Source organism: Puma concolor, chromosome E2 (assembly GCF_028749965.1).
Source record: "Puma concolor isolate L17-30 chromosome E2, mPumCon1.1.hap2, whole genome shotgun sequence".
NCBI classification, from domain to species: domain Eukaryota; kingdom Metazoa; phylum Chordata; class Mammalia; order Carnivora; family Felidae; genus Puma; species Puma concolor.
Window position 1 is genome coordinate 12,809,352 of NC_141681.1, and position 20,284 is coordinate 12,829,635.

Below are 20,284 nucleotides of genomic sequence, written 5' to 3' on the forward strand. Positions count from 1 at the left end.
AGGACTAGATGGTTTGGAGGTCATGATCCCAGCTGCACCCCTTCCCCTGGGTTTCCATTTCCCCATACTCAGGGGTATTGAGGGGGTCTTTCCCCACTGCTCACCCAGTTCTGGCCTGGGCAGCTAGAGAAAGGGCTGATTGGACAGGACACAGAGCGGGTGGTAAGAAGGAGAGTGGGAGTGGGAGAGGAGGAAGGAGGGGGAGCCTGGGCTCAAGGAGGAAGGCTCAGTGAGGGGGGAGCCAGGGAGGCAGGGCGGGGGGGGGGGTGCTCAGACAGCGGGCACGTGTGGCTGGGAGCCCAAGCACCAGGCTGAGCTGCTGCTCCCAGCTCAGGAGCCCCAGTGCCAGCTGGATGCTGGCGGGTGGGCACGGGCAGGGCTCCCTGCCAGGCGCACACAGAGCGCCCTTTGAGGAGGTGGCAGCTGTCGGCCCAGACCCCTCTCTGCTTGCCATGGCCCCGCATGCTCCCTCCAGCAATGCCTTGCCCAGCGTTGGGCTGGGCAAACCGAGGTGTGTAATTGGCAAACCCCATTCAAGGGGGCGGGCGACCCTGCTTGGGTGGAGCAGGAAGGAACCCCAGCTCCTCGGTCCTAGCATCGGGACTTGGGCTCAGAGCAAAGGGCCTCGATCGCCCCCTTTCTTGCACATCTCGTACCCCTCTCATTGCTGGTGGTCTCTCCAGGAACCTCCTTAGATGAAGGCAGCCCCTCCTCTTGGGGAGAAGCCTGGAAAGCCTCCTAAACCCCAATGGATGCCCTGCTAATGGGGGATTTTGCAGCCTCGGGAGCTAGGGGCGAATCTGAGTCTCTGAGGAAGCCCACCTCACCTGGTCCCACGCCCTCCCTCCGTTCAGCCACCTCAGGACTTGTGGCACTGCACACCTGCCAGACAAAAGAGCCTGTAGCCCTGGGCACTTGCCCCCACAGATTTCTCGGTGGCCCAGGTGCTCCACCAGGCCATGAGCCACATCTGCGGCCACCCAGCCTCCTGGAACCAGTTCTCCCTTTCTTCCCCGGACTGACCTGGCCCCCCAGAACCTTGGTCTAGGTGCTCATTCATCCTTCCTGGGTAGTCGGAGCGCTTTCTCTGGGTGCAGCTTTGCCCAGGAAGGGCTCCCAGGGAGCAGGGACAGGCTGTATGTGGTGGGTGGCAGACCAGAGTGGTCAGACTTCTGGTTTTGCCTTCTGGTGGCTGAGGGACCTCAGACCTCAGTTGATCAGATGGGACATGAGAACAGCCAGCAAGGCCTACCTGACAGCGGGTGGGAAGTCAGAGCGCGCACGTCTGTGCCCACTACTTGCGGACACCATGTCAGATGTGGAAGAAATCGGGGATGTTTAACCCTGGGGAAGAAAGGCTGGGGCCGCGAGGGCCCGTCTTGCAGTGTCTGAGGCTGCGGGTGGCCCTCGAGTGGGGGTTACGGGGAGCCAGGATCCTCCCTAACGGTCAGTCCAGCTCTGCGGGAAGAACCGACAGCGCGCCAGGCTGTTCCCAGGCCGTCGGGAGCTCCCCGTCACCGAGGGAGGGGCAGGGGGAGTGCAGAGCAGGCGGAGGAGGTCTGGGCAGCGCACCGTGGGGGTGCCCGCGCCCCCGGGCTTTCAGCGGGAGGAGCGGGGAGGGTTTCTAGGAGCCCCGCGAGGCTGACCTGCAATCGCCTTCAGACACGGGGACTGGGAGCCCCGCCAGACCACCGGGCAGGCGCCCAGCATCCTGGGCTGGGCAACGTGGGGGGGAGGAGGCTCCGGTCTCCAGAAGCGGGTAGGCGAACAGGAGATGGTGCGACGCGAGGTGGCCCTTGAAGGATGGGTAAGGGGTGGAGACCGAGCCTCCTCGCCCGTTGGGCCGACAGAAAAATGCCACAGTCCGGGGTCCTCGCCTTTAACGCGGCCCCCAGGGAGGAGACGGGAGGGGGAGGGGCGGCGCGGGGCGGCGCATGCGCGGCGCGGACTGAAGCCGCTGGACCGTCCGGCCGCCGGGAGCGCTCAGGAGCCCGCAGGGAGCCCCGAGAGCACCGGGACCCCGCTCGGGGCGGTGGCGGGGGGGCTCTGAGAGGCGCGGCGGATCGGAGCCCCCAGCCTGCCGCCGCCGCTGCCCTCCCGGGCCCCGGGGACGGCGGTCAAGATGTCCGTGCCGGTGAGTACCGATCGCCGGCCGGGACCCCGGGTCTGCTGCCCCCGGCCGGGCCTGAGACCTCGCGCCGCCCTCTGAAGGCCTAATGCCGCGGGGGCTCCGGAGCTGGGGTGGGGTGGGGGGTCACCCCACCCGGGCCTGCCTGGGCCGGGCATGGGGGTTAGCGTGGGGGCGTCTCCCCCAAGCCGGCCTCTCTGCCCCTGCCTTTCTTTCCATTCTCGCCCAGAAGTCGGCTCGGTCTGGGTTTTGTGCTGTCCCCTCCGGGAGCCCCCCCAGTACCGCTGGGTTGGCAGGGGCCTTTGTTGGTCCCGGGAAGCCCCTGGGACAGCCGAGCCAGGCAGGAGTCGGCGCTGCGCCCCGGAACCCTGCCCCCCATCAGGATGGCCAGGCCTAGCGGGGACAGTTCTGTGCCGCTCGCCCTGAACCCTACTCCGCTCCAGAGTAGCTGGGCCGGGTGAGGCGGGGAGGTCTCTGCTGCCCTCGGGAAACCACCTGGGCCAGCTGCCCTGTTGTGCTCCTGGGCTCTCAAGGATGGCCAGGGCTGGGGCAGGGTGTGCATCTCTCTCGGGACAGCCCACCCCCAGGACTGCCTGGCGGGATGCGGATCTGTGCCTGCCTCCAGAAAGGCTGATGCACTCACTTTCCCGGGAAGTTTTCCCTGGGTGCTGGGCCGGCCCCCTTCTTCCCTCCTAGCAGTGGGGGCTTCTCTGCTCGCCTGACACCATCACTTCCTTGGCCCGGCAGGCCGGCTTGAGCAGCTCCCAGCCATCATGGCTCCACACTTAGGCCGGCATCTGGAGGCAGCTGGGCCCCGCCTCCTGAGGATGGCAAGTGATCCTGGCCGCCCCCAGTCACCAGGCCTCGGGTGCAGACCCCAGCCCTCTTTACAGATGGACAGACTGAGGAAGGGGCCGACCTCCTGCGGCCTGCCCGGAAGGGGCGCCATCTGCAGGCTGGAAAGCTGTGGCTTCCAGCCATTGTTTCTCCGCGGACTTAGGGGCTTTTCCCTCCAATAGGAAGGGGCAGTGGGCCAGAGCGGCTGTCCACCTGGCCTTCTTTCTGGGACTGTGCCCCTCTCACCCCATTCTTAGGGTGAAGCAGACAGTAGGGGCTTCCTGGCAGGGCAGTGGCCTCTTAACCACCATGGAGTGTGTGGAGATTACTGGAGAAGTGCTGTGTAAGTGCAAAGCATTGTTGTTATGGAATTAGAGACCCCAGCTCCTGCTGCCTCCAGAGCAGTGATACAGAGTTACAGATGAAAAAAGTAAGACTTCCAGACTGTGCTGATGTGACCCCTCTCCTCCCTGCCCCTTCTCCACACCTGTTCTGGTTCAGAGCGGAACTGCCTCATCTTTAGAAAGACAGAACAGGCCCGTCAAGCCTTTCTTTCCTGCTGTGCCTCTGCAAAGCTCTGGATATTTTCTGGCCCAGCACACCAAGGGCCCTGCCCTGACCCTGTGGGTACTAGCCGGAAGGGAAGTGGACCTTCCAAGCCTGCTTGAGGGCCTGGGTCTTCAGGGCAGTAGTGAACAGAGTGTGTACCTGGGCCACGTGTGTAACAAGAGAGGTATGGCAGGGGGGTGGGTGCGACTTGCACAGACAGGCACTGCCAGGGACACCTGCTGTGAAGACCTGAAGCTGTGGTCCACTGTCCACACCACTGCCAGCTCCCGGTCCCTCCCCCCACTCCTGCCTATAGCCACAGCCCTCGGGGATTCTGCAGGAGGGGGACAGGGGTCTCACCATCTGCCTCCTAGTGGCTGGGCTGTCAGATCACCCTGGTTCTCTCCTGGGACCTTGGGCAGTGTCAGAGCCGGTGGGGCTGGGAGGAGAAGTTCATTTTTGGAGCAGCTGTGAAATGTTCGGAAAATTGCTTTCATGTGCTTGTGAGCGGTGAGGCCCCATAGAGGCTTCCAGGCCGAGCTGCCTCTTTAAGCCCTGCTCTTGGAACCCAGAATGGTGACTGCCCATGTGGTATTCACGGACGTGTTTGGGTTTTAAGCACACCCGTTCATTTGGGCAGTCTTTTCCTGGATGGGGCTGACGCAGGCACTTTGGCCCACAGAAATTACAAGATGCTTCAGAACGGAATGAAGGGTGGTGGCAGGAGAGAAGAGGTTGGGATGGGCCAGGTTGAGCCAGGAGCGACTTCCTTGTAGAGCAGGGGGCTGTGCAGGGATTAGTTGGTCTCGCTCTGACATTTGACCCACAAGGGCTCTGGGGCCTAGAGATGGGAGGGCACCCAGGGTCATCCTGAGTCCCTGCACAGTGCTCCTTCCTCTTCCCTGAGCTGAGGGAAGTGCTCACACAGCACCTGGAGATCTACTTCCTGGATGTTCTCTGACATTGGCCTTCTTCTTGGCACGGCCATCTGTCACCCCAGGCCTGTCTCTTCCCTCTGGCCAGGCAGGAGGCATTTGAAAGGAAAACGGCTGTGCCACCCACCTGAGACCCCTGGTGGGCACTGGCATGATTCATGTTGAGGAGTGACAAGAGGCTGGCTGCCCCCTGGCAATGTCAGGCAAGAGGCCAGTGTCTGGCTTGTAGAGAGGTTCCCTGATGTCTGTTCCTGCCACTTGCTTCCTGGCTGTGAGATGGATGCTATCATTCTAGCCTCTCTGCTCCTTTTTATTTATTTATTGTATTTATTCATTTTAATTTAATTTAATTTAATTTAATTATTTTTTAATGTTTTATTTATTATTTTTGAGAGCTAGAGAGCGATTGGGGGTGGGGCAGAGAGAGAGGGAGACATAGAATCCGAAGCAGGCTCCAGGGTCTGAGCTGTCAGCCCAGAGCCTGACTCGGGGCTTGAACTCACGAACTGTGAGATCATGACCTGAGCTGAAGTTGGACGCTTAGCCGACTGAGCCACCCAGGCGCCCCCAAATTATTATCTTTCTCTCTGCTCCTTTATTGATGGATGACAGGCCCTATCAAGGAGTGGAGTGCTGACGTGTGTGCCGGGAGCTGGGCTCAAGGCTTCTTCACAGGCTCAGGGAGGACCTGTGTCTTGCCAGGGTCGCGTGGCCACTGAGAGACAAAGTCGGGGTGGGAACCAAGTCTGGCAGCATCCGAAGCTGGGAAGTGAGCGTCATCCTTCACGGCCTCTCTAATTGTGGGGGCTGTGGCCTGTTGAGCTGTCCACAGAGGCCAAGGCTGCTGAGAGCCTGGCCCTCTGCTTGTGGTTTTACAAATGGGAGTTTGCATAACCCCTTTGGCACCCCAGAGAGGTCAGGCAGCTTGCCCAGGGCTGTGCAGCAGGGTGGGCTTAGCCCTGTGAGGCCCCAGCCGAGGGTGATGGAGATCACTGGACCAGGCGTGGCACCTGCTAGAACCTCCACCAGCGATCTCAGGAACCTGGGTGGCTGGTTCTGTCCCAGCCAGCGCCATGATTGGAGAGCTGGCCAGGAAGCCAGGAGGCTCTGCCCTGGGCTCGCCGCTGGCCTGGGCAGCCAAGCTGTGGACAGCCGGGGCCCGGTGGAACAGGCTCAAAAGAGGACGGTGGGAGGAGGCAAGGTCCTCGTCCAAAGTCCTCCGGTCAGTCTCCAGAGCACCTGGCATGCCCCTCCTCCCACCTGGCCTTGGATCTGCCTGGCCCTCCCTCTGCAGGAAGTGATCCCCAGCCACTGCCTTGCTCACCAGGTCACTTCTCACCCTCAGGTGCTCAGGCAGAGGGCACCATCCTGCGAAGCCCTCTGGGACTCATGTGTTTATCGTTGGGGTTCCCTGGTTGCTATCAGGCTTCGTCAGGGTAGGACGCAGGCCCGCTTGGCACCTCTGTCTCTGCCTTGTTGCCCCGCGTGCCCTGGCTGCCTGCTGAGGGTGTGGCACTGGGAGCGCAGAGCAGCCCCCGTGGACAGGCGGCCGTGTCCCCATGCAGAGAGCCTGATGCCTCAGCCACAGTCCTGGAAGCCTGGTTGGAGCTGATTGGAGGTTTCCAGAGAGGCTGCTTCGGGTCGGGGAGGGCATGTGGTGGGTTGAGGCCAAGGACTCTAGAATGAATCCTACTGGCTTGTGTGCACCTTGAGCCAGTTACTGAACGTCTCTGTGCCCACTTTCTCATCTGTGTTATGGGATGTTAACAGCACTGAGAACTCTGAGAGTTTTGTGAGAACTTGGCCAGGGTTGCAGAAAGCTCTTTGTAACAGGCTAAAAAGTCCTACATGGCAGTTACTTTTGTTGAGATTCTGATCTTTCTCCTGCCACCACTGGCAGGTGCAGTGGCCAAGCCCCACCCCTGGCTCTGGCACAGTCAGCTCGGGCAGGAGCGATCAGCTCTTTGTGGCCCAGTCTTCCTCCACTGGCCCTTTGTCTATAGTTGGTGTGTTTCCTACCAAGGCCTTAGCTTGGGATGACCCCGGACCCTCTCCTGCCCCAGCCTGCCTACAGGACCTCTGCCTCTTGAGCCTTGGATCGCCAAGTACTTGTCCTCACCGCCGACGTTGAGTGGCCTTCATTAGGACCACCAGCTGACCCACCACGCTCCAGGCCAGGTGGATGCCCTGCCCTGAGTGCCCCCAGGAGTGGGTGCAGAGTTGTAGACAGTGGAAGCCACTGGGGCCCTGCAGGCCTGTCGTCAGGTGCGATCAGCAGGCTGCTAGGTTAGGGAGTGGCCCCTTCTGCAAAAAGGAGGCACGTGAGGGGGGGCTCAAGCCTGTGTGTAAGGCAAGTGGGCCATAAGGCTGGGAGGATAGCACCCACTGAGTCCCCACTTCCCACCTCCAGCCATGAGACTGTGTTTCCTAGGTGCCTGTGCTCTGCCCCCTCCGCCCACGGTATCACCTTTGGGTCCCCAGCCTTTGACTCTGGCTTTTGTCACAGCTGCCTGCCTTGATGGCATCCTGGTCAAGCCCCATTGTTTCTTTGGTTTACTCTTAGTCACTGTTTGATGGTCCATTGTCTCCCTCTCTTCAAGAAAAAGAGATATGGCTAGGAACAGGTTGGGGACTGGAGTAGAGGTGGGTTGGATGCCTGCACTGGCAGGATTGATGGTCACAAGTTGCAGCTCCAAAATTAATCCCTTCTTGAAAGGGGATTAGAAGCTAAGGGGGCTTTTCAGTAATCTAAATTTATTATTTAAATCCTTCCAAGTCCAGGAAGGATTGGAAGCCGATTATAGTGAAAGACACAAATAGTCTGGGATCATCAAAAGATCCAGAACTATGTAATATATGGGGAAGGTAGACATACATAACTTTAAGCTTCCTGACAGCCAGGGCAAAAAGGCAATGGTGGGTTTAGGGTTGCAATACTTATTTTTGGTATTCCTAATCCCATGTATTTTTTCCTCTGTGGTTTGTTTTATTTTTACCAGTTGAGACTCTAATAGGAATATTTTATATGTATTGAAATGGACAGATGTCAGATGAGTTTTGACTAATGCAGACCCCATGTAACCATCAATCAAATCAAGATAATATCTCCATCATCTCAGAAGATCTTATAGTCAACTGCCCCAACCCCCATAAGGTGGCCAATATTCTGATTCCTCTCATCATGGCTTAGTTTAGCCTGTTTTTGAGCTTCATATAAGTGGAAACAAACAGCGATACACTCTTTGAGGTCTGGCTTCTTTTGTTCAGCATAACACTTTTAAGATTTTCATCCATGCAGTATGTATCAAGAGTTCTTTTTTCACTGCGATGTTGAGTAGTGTTCCACTTATGAATATGAAATTATGGACTTAGCCATTCTCTTGTTGATGGATATCTGTCTCTCTCTCTTTTTTTTAATGTTTACTTATTTATTTTGAGAGAAAAAGAGAGAGCACAAGCAGGGGAGGGGCAGAGAGAGAGAACCCCAAGCAGGCTCCATGCTGCCAGTGCAGAGCCCAACACGGGGCTTGATCCCACGACTGTGAGATCATGACCTAAGCCGAAATCAAGGGTCAGACACTCAACCGACTGAGCCACCCAGGCGCCACTCTGCCTCTGGTCTTTGTATGCTGTGTATTTTTTTTTTTTTTAATTTCTTTTAAATTTTTTTTTTCAACGTTTATTTATTTTTGGGACAGAGAGAGACAGAGCATGAACGGGGGAGGGGCAGAGAGAGAGGGAGACACCGAATCGGAAACAGGCTCCAGGCTCCGAGCCATCAGCCCAGAGCCCGACGCGGGGCTCGAACTCACGGACCACGAGATCGTGACCTGGCTGAAGTCGGATGCTTAACCGACTGCGCCACCCAGGCGCCCCTGTATGCTGTGTATTTTTAAGTACTGATGCACTGCCATTGTTGTCGGTGTCATACCCTGTTTCGGTATATTCTAAAACCCGATATCCAAGCACGTGTGCCTTGAGGCGTACCCAGAGCGTTGTCTGTGCTGCCGGATCCTGGGTCCCCCCAAAGTTACAAGCTTGTTTAGGAAGTCGTGTGACCACACACCGTTCTGTTGAGCCCTCCTGGGTGTCCGGGGTTTGAATTCCCTTTTTCTAGGTTGCCCAAGAGGTGAAGTGTCTTAGGTTTTTGAGTCACCTGTGTTTACCCCTGGCCCCTGTCCACTCCAGAGGTTCTGGTAGGGAGACGCTTCTAGGAAAGTAGGCGCTTCTAGGAAAGTAGGCGGTAGGAGGGGAGGGAGCCTTACCTGAGAGCTGCCGGCGTCCCTCCCCCCTCTCAGGTCTGGACAGATTCCTGGCCTCACTCCTCTTTGTGTCAAGATGCCCCACCAAGCAGACACTCCTGGCTGCTCTGCTTCAACTCCGAGGGGCACCGGCCCGCTGGACACCTCCCCACTCAAGGAAGGGGGAGGGGTTGCTTGAGAACCACTCCCTGCATCCAGGGACTGAACACCTCCTGCTCCACTATCCACACTGAGCGAGTTGGCGAGCCTGGGCTATTTTTACAAATCTTTACTGTTCTTTTTTAACACATCACGAGCCTCGTAGAAGAGTCACACATCTGCTTAAAGGCCACCTCCTCAGAGAGGACCCTCCCCCGCTGCAGGCACCTCGTACGAAGTAGCCTCTGCCATCACTCTGCCGTCCGCCGGTCTCCTTCTCCTCGAGGGCTCTCAGCACCACAGATGGTCACGTGTTTATGTGGGGGGGGGGGCCCATGCACACACCCTGCAGGGCAAGTTCCCCAAGGACACGGACACGGTTTCTCAGCAGCTCTGTCCTCGTGGCGAGCAGGTGCCGAAGGGATGACCCACACGCTGGCTGTGGTATGTGTAGTGATGGACCCCGTAACCAGCCGTTCCCCACACGGCCAGCCCCCCCCTCCCCCCGCCCCGCCAGTGTTGGCCGGTGGATTTGGGGGCGACTGGGCTTCCCAGAAAGATTTTGCCCATGCGTCTCAGAGGAGGTTTTGTTTCTCTTGCGGTCCAGGGGCTCAGGGAAGCTCAGGGCACCTGAGCAGGGGCTGGGAGAGTAGGGAGGGCCTAGTGGAGCAGCCCAGCAAGTGCCTCCCGGTGCCAGGATGGGTGGCGCTGGTGTGTAGTGGGAGGTGGTGGGTGCTGCTGACCCCAGGGTGCCTTTGTCCACTGTGAAGTCTCATGGCCTGGTGACCGGCAGGACTGCTGGTGTCCTCACGCTTCACAGATGCGCCAACCGAGGCTCTGAAAGGTCCGGTGATGGCGGAGGGTCCCATGCCAGCTGGAGTCATTAACAGTCTCTGCTCCCATCCTTGTGGGTGGGTTCAAGCCGGGTGAGGACTGGGGTCTGGGTGTCCTGGGACACCCGGAGCCTTTCCCTGTGGGCTGGAGCAGGGCAGGTGGGACGCCCCCACGGTGCTGTGCACGGAGGGAGAAACAGCGGTTTTCCTGGTGGCTGCCTGCCATGGCTCTGCTTTCTCCGCGTCGCCCCTTCCTGTACTCTCGCCCCGCTGCCCCTCCTGGGACCCCACTGTACCCCCGACCCCGACCAAGTGACTGGGCAACACTGTTCCGCCTCTCTGTGGGTGTGGGCACCTGTGTTCCTGCGGAAGTAGGCTGTGAGGGGGGGCGGCAGATGGCATTTGAAGGCACCCCCCTCCAATTGCCCTGATGCTGGCGCTGGTTGCTATGAGGAGAGGCGAGAGCAGATGGCTAGCTCGGGTGGCTTCTTGACCACACCCCTGTCCCTGCTGGCCCAGGCTGTCAGCCAGATCCGGGGAGCCACCAGCCACTAAGCTTTCTCTCTGAGGACAGGGACTTGTCCCTGTGCCTGTCTTCATCCCCCTCCTCCAGCCAGGACCAAGCTCCTCTCTTCCTACCCCCATTTCTTCTGCTGGCCTCTTCCTCATTCCTCCCCCAGGCAGTGTTGGGGACAGGGAGGGGGGTGAGCATCGGCAGGGAGGGCAGAGTGCACCTAGACCCTGACCTTCTTGCACACATGGGGGCCTCCACCTGCCAGCACCCAGGGGGAATCCCCTGCCAGGAGAGTGATTGTTCTCAGAGGGAGATGGGAGGAAGGGGTGCAGAAGAGAAAGGGCCACCAGGGTCAGTGCCCTGGGGTGTGGCAGAGAGACTCTGGGAAGCGCCCCAGGGCCCAGCTCTGTCATCCTGCTCCAGCCTTGGGCCTGCTGTGAGCAGAGCCCCTCTCTGAAGCAGGCACTTTCCTGCGGGTGCCTCCACTGCCCTCTAATTTTCAAATTAGAGAAGCAATAAAAGAATTAGGAGAGTATGCAGTTTCTTCCGTTCCCAGTCCTTGAAAGAGCCAGAGGGGATAGGGGAGGGAGCTGTGAGAAGGTGGGAGCATTGCAATTGCTGGAACCAGGCCTGGATCTAGGAGGCTAGTCAGCCCTCTGCCCTCACCCCTGGCTTTGTCCTTGCACCCGGCAGTTCCACCCCCACACTTACCAGGGGTCCTGGTTTCGACCCTGTACCTGGGTCTCTGGGCACTAGTCCAGGCGCATGCTGAAGGGGCCGGCGGGCTGAGATCTGGCTCTAGACTGGTCCCGTCCACCTTCCCACAGTCAGGTTGCTCACATTAATGACAGATGAACTGCCCCATTGGTCACTGGTCACGCCATCCTCAGAGAGCAGGGAAAATGGGAAAGCTCTTTATATCTGACAACTGCAACATCACCCTAAGAGTGTATGCTCTGCACTGTCTGGGGTCCCCTGGGGTGCTTCTCCGTAGGGACACGCCTGGGGAGTTGGGTGGGGTGGGTTACAGATGTAGCTCCCTTCCTGGCGGGGTGACCTGGGCACAGCATGTCCCCTCTCTGGGCCTCTGGGGAGTGGTAGTTGTGACAGCAGGTGTGCGGGGTGTCCAGCCGTGTGTGGCAGTGGTTCTGGCTGCAGCTGGATTCCCTTCTTTTCTGGCCCATCCACAGGCAGGCCTCAGCTCACAGGCTGGGTTCGAGCTTGCCAAGGTGAGTGGCCAGCCCAGGGGGAAGGCGTCAACACCCCGTGGCCCTCCAGATACATCATTTCTTCCTGTTCCTGGGGCTGGCAGCACTCACCTCCGGTCTCAGGAAATCCTTTCCTGCTGCCGCTCCCAGAGCTGCCATCAGCTGACCCATCCGCCACCCTCTCCTGCTGCTGGGAAAGCGACTGCCTGCCGTCGCACTCTGCAGGCCATTTTAGTCTGCTGTTTTCATTCACCTGGTCATAAGCGTTTTCTTGCATGAGTTCTGAGTCTTTGAAAGTGGCTATCTTGTCTTTTTTAATTTTTTTAAGTTTCTTTACTTATTTTGAGAGAGACAGAGACAGCACAAGGGGAGGGGCAGAGAGAGGGAGAGAGAAACCCAAGCAGGCTCCGTGCCTTTAGCTTAGAGCCCGATGTGAGGGTCAAACTCACTGAACGTGAGGTCACGCCCTGAGCTGAAACCGAGAGTCGAGAGTCGGAGGCTCAACGGACTGAGCCACCCAGGCGCTGGGAAAGTGGCTATCTTAATAGCTACACAATATCCCATTGAGAAGGCAGTCGCCTATAGTTGGGCCTTCAGGTTATGCCCCCTTTTGTTTGCTGTTACAAATGCTGCAACAGACATTGTTGGGCCGAAAGCAAGAATAGTTCTTTGTGCAGTGGGTTTGACCTGAAGATTAAGATGCAAAAAGCCCAGAGAGCAGTGCTGGGTCCCAAGCTTTTCCTCCCATTTAGGGTCTGGGATCAGCAGCAGCCTGCACCCCAGTAGACACTCTAATGGGCGGATGGGAACCATCATCCTCATGTGCTGGTCCCACCATGTTTCCTACACAGCCAGCTACTCTGGGCTCAAAGGGGAGGAGTTGGCGACACCCCCCCTCCAGCCCGGGGGGGGGGGGGGGGGGGGGGGGGGGGGGGGAGGCGCTCCTCCTCAGCCAGCAACACCTCCGCCTTCTCATGCTCATCACTGCCCCCACATTCCCCTGTACTGCCTGTGGGAGTGGAGGTGCTGGGCCCCAGTTCTGAACTCACTTGTGTTTGGGGAGTGCTTGGGTCTCAGCCTCAGCTGCTTGTCCTTTGGGGTCTCCGGGCACGACAGCTTCTTTGGCTTTCCGAGCCCTGGTGCCCCTGTGCCGTCATTCTCTTCCTGCCCTGTCCTGAAGCACCAACTGTCTAGCAGCCCCTTTGTCCCTTCCCTGGCCATCAGCTGTGATCCTTTTGTGGCTGGGAGTCTATAGAATTGGGCCAGGGCGGTAAACTGGGTCTCAACCTCTTCATCACGAAAATGGGGCTAATTGCAAAGCTTGTTTTACAGGATCTCTGCGGGCGTGAAATGAGCACATAGTCATAGAGCTCTTGGTCCAGGGCCAGCATGGAAGCTCTCCTGGGGGCTGTATCACTGTCAGAGCTTCTTGGCCCCAAGGGTCTGCTTCCCCACACATCCCAGCTGCAGCCTGCCCAGGGTGCCCCTCTCCCACCCATCTACCTGCCGGCCTGGGAGGGGGCATTCCTCTCTCCTTTCAATCCCCCCCCCCACCTTCCATCACTGTGGGGCACAGATCCTAGGGCCTTGATTACAAAGCGGAAATGCCATTCTGGGAGGCACAGGCTTGGGGAGTGGGAGGGAGTTTAAGTGGAAAAGGAGCAAATTTTTGAAATGCCTCCGCCTGAGCTGGGTTCCCCTCCCCCGCCTGCCTGCCCACACCAGCAGCCCCGCCCCCAGTGCTGCTTTAATCCTGAGCCAGAGTCGGGAGGGTCTCCTCCTCCCTAGGTCCCAGCCAGCAGCCTCCTTTCTCCCAAGGCCAGCTAGGATGGAGTAGGGCCAGCCGGTTGAGGGCCAGGCATTTTGTGTCCCCACCCACCCTTGCAGAGACCTGCCAGGAGCCCTGCAAGCAGGGTTCTGCCTGGCTGTGGGGCCTGGTCCCCACCCCTCTCCTCAGTGGAGACCCTGGAAAACCTAAGGACTCCTCGAGCACCCAGCACAGACAGATTCTCATGCATGGCCTAGCTGGTTCCGATCTGCTTCCTTGGAACCTGGGGTGCCAGCCGCGCTGAGGACAGGTTCAGGGTTTAGGAGGGCCCAGGCTCACAGCTCCATGCCTGACTTTGAGGCAGACATTGGGAACAGCACGAGGGTATGCCCTAGGTAGTGTTTCCCTGACACCTGGCTCCTCCTGTGGGAAAGTGACAGCTCCTCCTCCAGAATGACAAGGGGCCAGTCTCCCTCATTGAGGACTCTGGGTCACAAATCCCACCGCTCCTTACTTCCCTCTCCTGCCAGGCCATGAGTTCTGTCTGCTGGGTCCCTGTGAAGTTTTGAGGAAATGCAGACTCTAGGTCCCCCACACTCAGTTCTTCTGGAGCAGGGAGAACTAGGAATCCAGTTTTTTAAAATTTATTTTATTTTTAAAAGTAATCTCTATACCCAACATGGGTCTTGAACTCAAAACCTCAAATCAAGAGCTGCATACTTTACCGACTGAGCCAGCCAGGCCCAAGGAATCTGATTTTTAACCATTTCTCCAGGGGCCCTAGCCCACCCCCTTCATTTTACAGAGGGGAGAGGCCTGAGGTGGCACACCTGGCCAGGGGCTCAGTCAGTTGAGCCCTGGCTCTCAGGCCTGTGTGTCTGGTGGAGGGGCAGCTGTGGATCCATCTTGGGCTAGTATGTGTTTTATAAGCCCTGCCTGAGGGGCCTCTGCAGAGCAAAGCCAGGTTGGCCGCACTGCTTCCCTGGTACTGTGAACTGCCTGATGGTGTCCCTATGCTCAGCAAGTGGTCTAGGATGAGGGCTAAGGATCCTGGAGACTGAGGCACAGAACTGGCTGACTCGAGCAGGTTCTATCCTACATATCCTTGCAGACCATTATGCAACCCTGGACATGCTCAGGGACTCTAGCACACCCTGATTCTGCTGTGTGGGGTGACAGTCACTGACCTCGGGAGAGTGGACTCAGGAGAACCAAGGTGCTCTCCACTATTTCCCTCCGGTGGTTCTTCTTCCCTCTCATTCCCAGCAACCTCTCCCTCTCCCCATGTTGTTGGGCACAGGTGTTAGAGGGATTGTGGGTGGGAGCAGAGCTCCTAGGGCAGAATGGAGACCATGGGGGCATGCTTCAGGGATGCTCAGTTCAGTTCAGTGGCTAAGGTGGGAGATGGTGAGCCCCTTGACCCTGGGTAGACTGAGCCTCAGGCACATCTGATAGAACAGACTCTGTGGCTCTGTGGCTCTTAGGTTATGGGTCTCTGTCTCCCTGCCTCGTGTCTTCATTTCCTGGAGCTCTTAACAGGATAGGCCTGACCAGAGTTGGTGCGGTGGTCGTTATTAGTTTTCGGCCAGCTGGGGTATGCCCCTTCCCTATTACTTCTCCATTCAGATCTGAGTCGGATGGCCGGATGGACACGCGCAGAATGCCCCGGGTTTGGTGCGTGGTGAAGGCAGAAGTCCACTTGAGGTTAGGCTAGCGTTTTGGGGTCTGCATGGGGGCTGCAGCGAGCGCATGGGGGTGGTAATCCCAGCAGTCTTCCCAAAAGAGGGGGCGTTTGCTTAGGCCTTGAGGAGGGGCGCGTTCTCGCTCTTACTGGAGGGAAGGGGACATGCATTTGGGGAAAAGGAGATGCCCTCGGTGCTAGCCTCGCAGGCTGGTAGCGGGTGGATGCCTAGGACCTGGTGCGGGGTGGGGGTGGGGTTAGGGGCGGTTCCACTGGGCGGCGCGCGCCCGCGCCCCTCGGGCTGGCGGGCGGCTCATTTGCATGGGAAGCCACAGTGGCCAATGGGCTCGCACGGCCGGGCATGCTGGGAGCCGGGCTCCGCCGGGGGGCGGAGGCTGCGACCGCGGCGGCGGGTGGAGCGAGGTGGAACCCTCTCTGGGTAGTGGTGGCAGCCGCAGGCGTGGTGGCTGAGGCGGCCGGACCCAGACCGGGACCCGGACGGCTGCGGCCCTCTCGGGGCCCCGAGGGCGCGCGGCGCGGGCAGCTTGGTGTGCGCCCTTGCGGGGAGGCGGGGCCGCAGGCCGGCCAGACACGATGAACTACCTGGTGAGTGCGGCAGACGCGGCCCCGGGTCCGGGAGCGCAGATCCGGGCGGCGTCCGCGTACCGGCTTCCAGGCGACCGCCCTGCCCACGCCCGGCTCGGTCCCAAGCGAGAAAGAGATAAATGTGTGGCATTTCCTGCCGGACCTGCGGGTCCTGGGAACAGCTGGGCGCTGGAGTCTCCGCGGGGTCGCGACCGGGCCGGGGTCCGAGGTCTGAAACCCCTCTCCCGCCGCGGCGGGAACGCCGGGAGGCAAGGACTGCGGAAGATCCCAGAGCCTGTGCGCCCACGGGGCGGTTAGAAGGGCGGGACTCAGGGGCCGCTGGCCGGCAGGAAAGTTCCTGGATCCGGGAAAGTTGCTGGCTGGAGTCCCGTTCTCCCCCTGCCGGCCGCCGCCTGCTGGGTGACCTTGGGCCTGCGTGACACGCCTCCGAGCCTCAGTTTCCTCAGCTACAAAGAGGGGTCCGAGATTCCTTGGATCGTGAACTTCTAGGAGGCGTGGATTTCCAGCAAGCGGGATGGTGGTCCATCTCTGTTTTCGAGTGGGGAGCAGCCCCTACCCGCCCCCAGGCTAGGGGTTGAGCGAACAAGTGCGTGGTGATTGAGGAGGTGTTGGTGCGCCTGGAGCACCAATCCTGGGTTTGTTAATGATTCACCCCCAGCCTGCCAGCACCGGATTCCAGGCCTGGGGGCAGGCTCTTCTAGGCCTTTACCTACCACGATTGCAAAAACTTCTGTAGAAGCCGGCTCATGGCGGTGGGAGTCCGTGGCTGCACCGTGACCCCGGGTCCCAGCATTTGAGGGTGGAGCTTGTGGAGGGACTGGGCTGCCACTACCAGGGCTCCCAGCCCCTCACTGCTGCAAGAGCTACATCCCAGAGCGGTTTTGGAGGAGTCGAAGTTGGCGATTTGCTGAGGGCTAGGGTGCTCTAGGACCGAGGGTGGGTTAGTGCCTGGAGAGATTTTGGGGTCTTGGATCCCAGGCTGGGGACATCAGCCCACTCATCGGTCTTGAGGACAGGAGTTTCTTTTTCCTCACCTCTCCCCTGAGAGTCTAGGCTGGGAGGCACTCTCCAGGTTTGCTGTTGACTTCTCTGCCCATTTCAGCCAGGCTTGGACACGTTCCTTATCCCTCTGGGCTGGGAGACACATCTTCCTGTGCCCATTTCCTTTCCCAGGTGGAGAGCTGATGATGTGATGTCCCAGGGTGGAAGAGTCGACTGGCCTAGAAGAGCAGGTGTGTGCTGGGTGCTGGGACAAACCCTCCTGGCACCAGCACCCTCTACCCACTTGCCCTGGGCAAGGAAGGAGCCCAGTGGGAACTGGTGGAAGCCGGGCAGGGCAGCCCCAGGTGCTGCTGGGACTGTCACCCTTGGTTCCAGGAGGAGAGCTGGAGCCTCTGGCCATTACAGTTTGCACGAGCCAGGTGTGAGTGCTGTGGGCTGCTGGCACCATCCCCTCAGGCCCAGAGAAGGGTTTGAAGTAAGGGCAGCGCCCCTAGGGCGTCTTGAGCAGGAAACGCCCCGGAGACAGCTGCTCTCCCCGTTGTCATACAGATGGGGAGACTGAGGCAGAGAGGGACAGGTACTTGTTCTCACAGAATCGGATCCAGAACTTTGTCTCCTGGTACAGCCCCATGCTCTGTGCCACAAGTGTTCCACCACACCCCCTCCCTGATTAGGAGCGCTCTGGTCCCTGGGGTGCTGGGGCTGCCAACTTGGTGGGGTCCTTCTGGCTTCGGGGCTGTGTTTCTGTGGTCCCTCCTGGCATCCATTGTGCTTCTAGGAGTTCCCACCACCCTTTTCTCTTGGGCATGGAAAACTCCCTTCCCCACCTCCTAGGAGCCCGTAGCTAATTGGGACAGCCAGAACCAGAGGCCAGTTGTGCCCCGCAGGAGGCTTCTGGAAGGGTGAAGGGCAGTGTTGGAGTCACACTTGGTGAGTGAGTTGTAGGGTTGAGGTGATAGGGATCATTCTCCAGCACAGATACTGGGCAAGCTCCTCTTCCCCTGGGTCCTCAAGGCCCCTCAACAAGGGGCTGAAGGGTAGTCTCCCTTCAAGGAAGGGGGTAGGACTGGGCCCTCTAGCCCTGGAGAGAGGCCCTGGCTCCAGTGTCTTGCTGCCCTAATTCCCTTGCGTTTCTTTCTTTCTTTCTTTCTTTCTTTCTTTCTTTCTTTCTTTCTTTCTTTCTTTCTTTCTTCCTTCCTTCCTTCCTTCCTTCCTTTCTTCCTTTCTTCCTTTCTTTCTTTCTTGAAGAGAGAGAGAGAGAGAGACACAGAGTGCAAGCAGAGGAGGGGCAGAGAGAGGGAGACACAGAGTGCAAGCAGAGGAGGGGCAGAGAGAGGGAGACACAGAATCCAAGTAGGCTCCAGGCCCTGAGCTGTCAGCACAGAGCCCAACGCTGGGGCTCGAACTCATGAACTGTGAAATCATGACCTGAGCCAAAACCAAGAGTCAGATGCTTTCTACCCTGGCACCCCTTAAATTTTTTTTAATGTTTATTTTTGAGAGAGACAGAGCATGAACATGAGCATGAGTGGGGGAAGGGCAGAGAGAGGGGGAGACAGAGAATCTGAAACAGGCTTCAGGCTCTGAGCTGTCAGCACAGAGCCTGACGTGGGGCTCGAACCCACAAACTGCGATGTGAGATCGTGACCAGAGCTGAAGTTCCACGCTTAACCGACCCACGCAGGCGCCACCGTCCCCCTGCCCCCCTTGTACTTCTGAGTAAGGAGTGGAGTGAAGTACTGGTCTGGAGTGGAAGCAGCTCAAAGAGGGAAGCAGGGCCCCATCTCAGACCCTCATCTCTACTGTGCATCCCAGAAATCAGGGGTTCGGTACTCTTTTTTGAGCTAGAGAACCCCACTTTTTGTGCCTTCGTGTTCCCCTCCATTCCTGCCCAGGCAGATGCTGCTGCTTTAAGGGTTGCAGCAAGTTATCATTTAGGGCTGGAGAGTGGCAGTCGCAGGGGGCTTTAGATGTCAAGGTGGAGAAACTGGGGTCTTAAAAGGAGTGAGGTCCTTCCTATCCCCCCTGGGGTGTCCCTTCTGCCTTTTCCCCTCCGTGATGACGTGATGACGTATCTGGGGCTGGTGCTATCCCTGAAGTAAAGGTCGGCCTCATGCTGAGCCCTCTTCAAGAGACTGAATCCCAAGAGGGGACCAGCAAGGCCCCAGGGATGGAGAAGGAGAGCAGTGGGTGGTCAAGTGCGCAGCTCTGGCTTCTGGCAGCCTGGGTCAGTTCCCTGAGCTAGGTGGCAGTGGTGAGGGTTCTAAAGGGGTTGGGGACCATTCCCAAGCTGTTAGTAGTTGGAATGGACTGCAGGATAGAGGGCTTTGCCTTCCTACCACCTTGGTGCTCTGACTCCAGCTTGCTTGTTCTCATCATCTGTGGTGTGTTAGGGGCTGCAGGTGTTATGTCCTACAGCAGAAAGGGCCTGCCCATGCCACCTTTCCGTCTGTGCCCAGCCTCCCAGGGTCAATGCCTGGGATGCCCTGGCAAGGGTGGGGGCAGGGTCCTGCTCCTGGCCCAGAGCTGGCTCCGGAGACAGAAGCATCTGCTGGCTGGGCCATGGCTCATGTTTGTTTGAAGGAGCTGCTGGCAGTGGCCATCACAGGTGGATTTTTAGTCCTTCATTCAACAGACCTAGTTTCTAGGTACAGAGTATCAGACACGGGACTGAGGACCCACATATAGTCCCAGCTCTGTTCTCTGAGCCTCAGGCACTCCTGCGGTAGGTAGGGCAGGAGCTGTGCTCCTCTTGGGATGGCTCTGGAATAGGGGTTGCCCACAGTCTTGCTCCTTGACAGTTGAACACTGAGAACTTGAGCCCAGACCCTGGCTACTCGCTTGTCCCTGGGTGTATTAGGGGAGTGACAATAAGGCTGGCTGGGATGGAGTTTCACCAGGGACAAGGGTGTGGGCCTGTCTGGGAAGGGAAGGAACTCTGCCCTTATGGTGCCATTAGAGCCTGGGAGGCAGGGGGAGGGGATGGTCAGGACCCTTACCAGTGGGCCTTTGGCTACTGCCTTTCCAGGGGGATTCTCCAGGCACCAGGGAGCAGGGGTTGTGGATGCACACTGCCATTCAGACACGCATGCATTGAACCTATATCCATTAGCCACTGGGGGCTCCTTGAGACAAGCAAACAATACCCCAGAAATAATCTTGGCCCAAGTATGAGATGGTTCTGAGTATGAAGGGAGCTAGTGTTTCCCAAGTGACTACTGTGTGTGAGGCTCTATGTTTGGAGCTGGGGTGTGTGTGTGTGTGTGCTTGTGCACGCGCGCGTTGGTGCTGAGGGACAGGGGGGAGTTTCAGGAAAAGGCCTGTCAGATTTCCGCTCTTGGCTTCCAGGGACCTAAGCATCAACCTGGAGCCTTCCAGCTCTGCTTTATCGTAGAGCCCAGGTCTGCCTCTGCTGCTTCCTGACTCTGTCCCTAGCAAATCAGGTAACTGTTCTGTACCTCAGTTTCCTTGTCTGCAAGATGGAGGTAATCAGTCTCTCATAAGGTTAAAAGGGATGACTGAAGTACGCAAAGGAGCCTGCTCCTGACAGAGTTCGTCGTTACTGCTGTGACTGTAGTGCTGTGAACCTGTCCGTCATGTCCCCATCAGCCTGGTGTCTCGTCACCAGTTCCAGCTACCAGGTCATGCCTTCCTGCAGAGTCAGGGTTTAGGGATACCCAGAGCACATCCAAGGCTCCCCAAGGCAGCAGGCGAAGCCAGTGGAGAGACCCACATAGGCGTCAGACGGCTGCAGTCCTCCAGACATGTGCCCCCCTGTGGCCAAGGCCCAGCTACTCCATGTCTGAGGGCACACCTGGGCTGG

General features: G+C 58.5%; 1 protein-coding gene across 2 annotated transcripts in view; it reads left to right on the forward strand.

The window, feature by feature from the left end:
- Window positions 1–1,956: 1,956 nt before the first annotated feature.
- BCAR1 (BCAR1 scaffold protein, Cas family member) overlaps window positions 1,957–20,284 on the forward strand; it is a 38,819-nt gene continuing 20,491 nt past the window's right edge. The window contains exon 1 of one of the 2 annotated variants that reach the window (XM_086688887.1): window positions 1,957–2,134. In XM_086688887.1, coding sequence (XP_086545013.1) covers window positions 2,123–2,134 — 12 coding nt within the window. In that variant the 5' untranslated portion in view covers window positions 1,957–2,122. Of the gene's footprint in view, window positions 2,135–15,242; window positions 15,460–20,284 lie in introns of those variants that run through there. The other variant, XM_086688888.1, reaches the window with a different exon arrangement.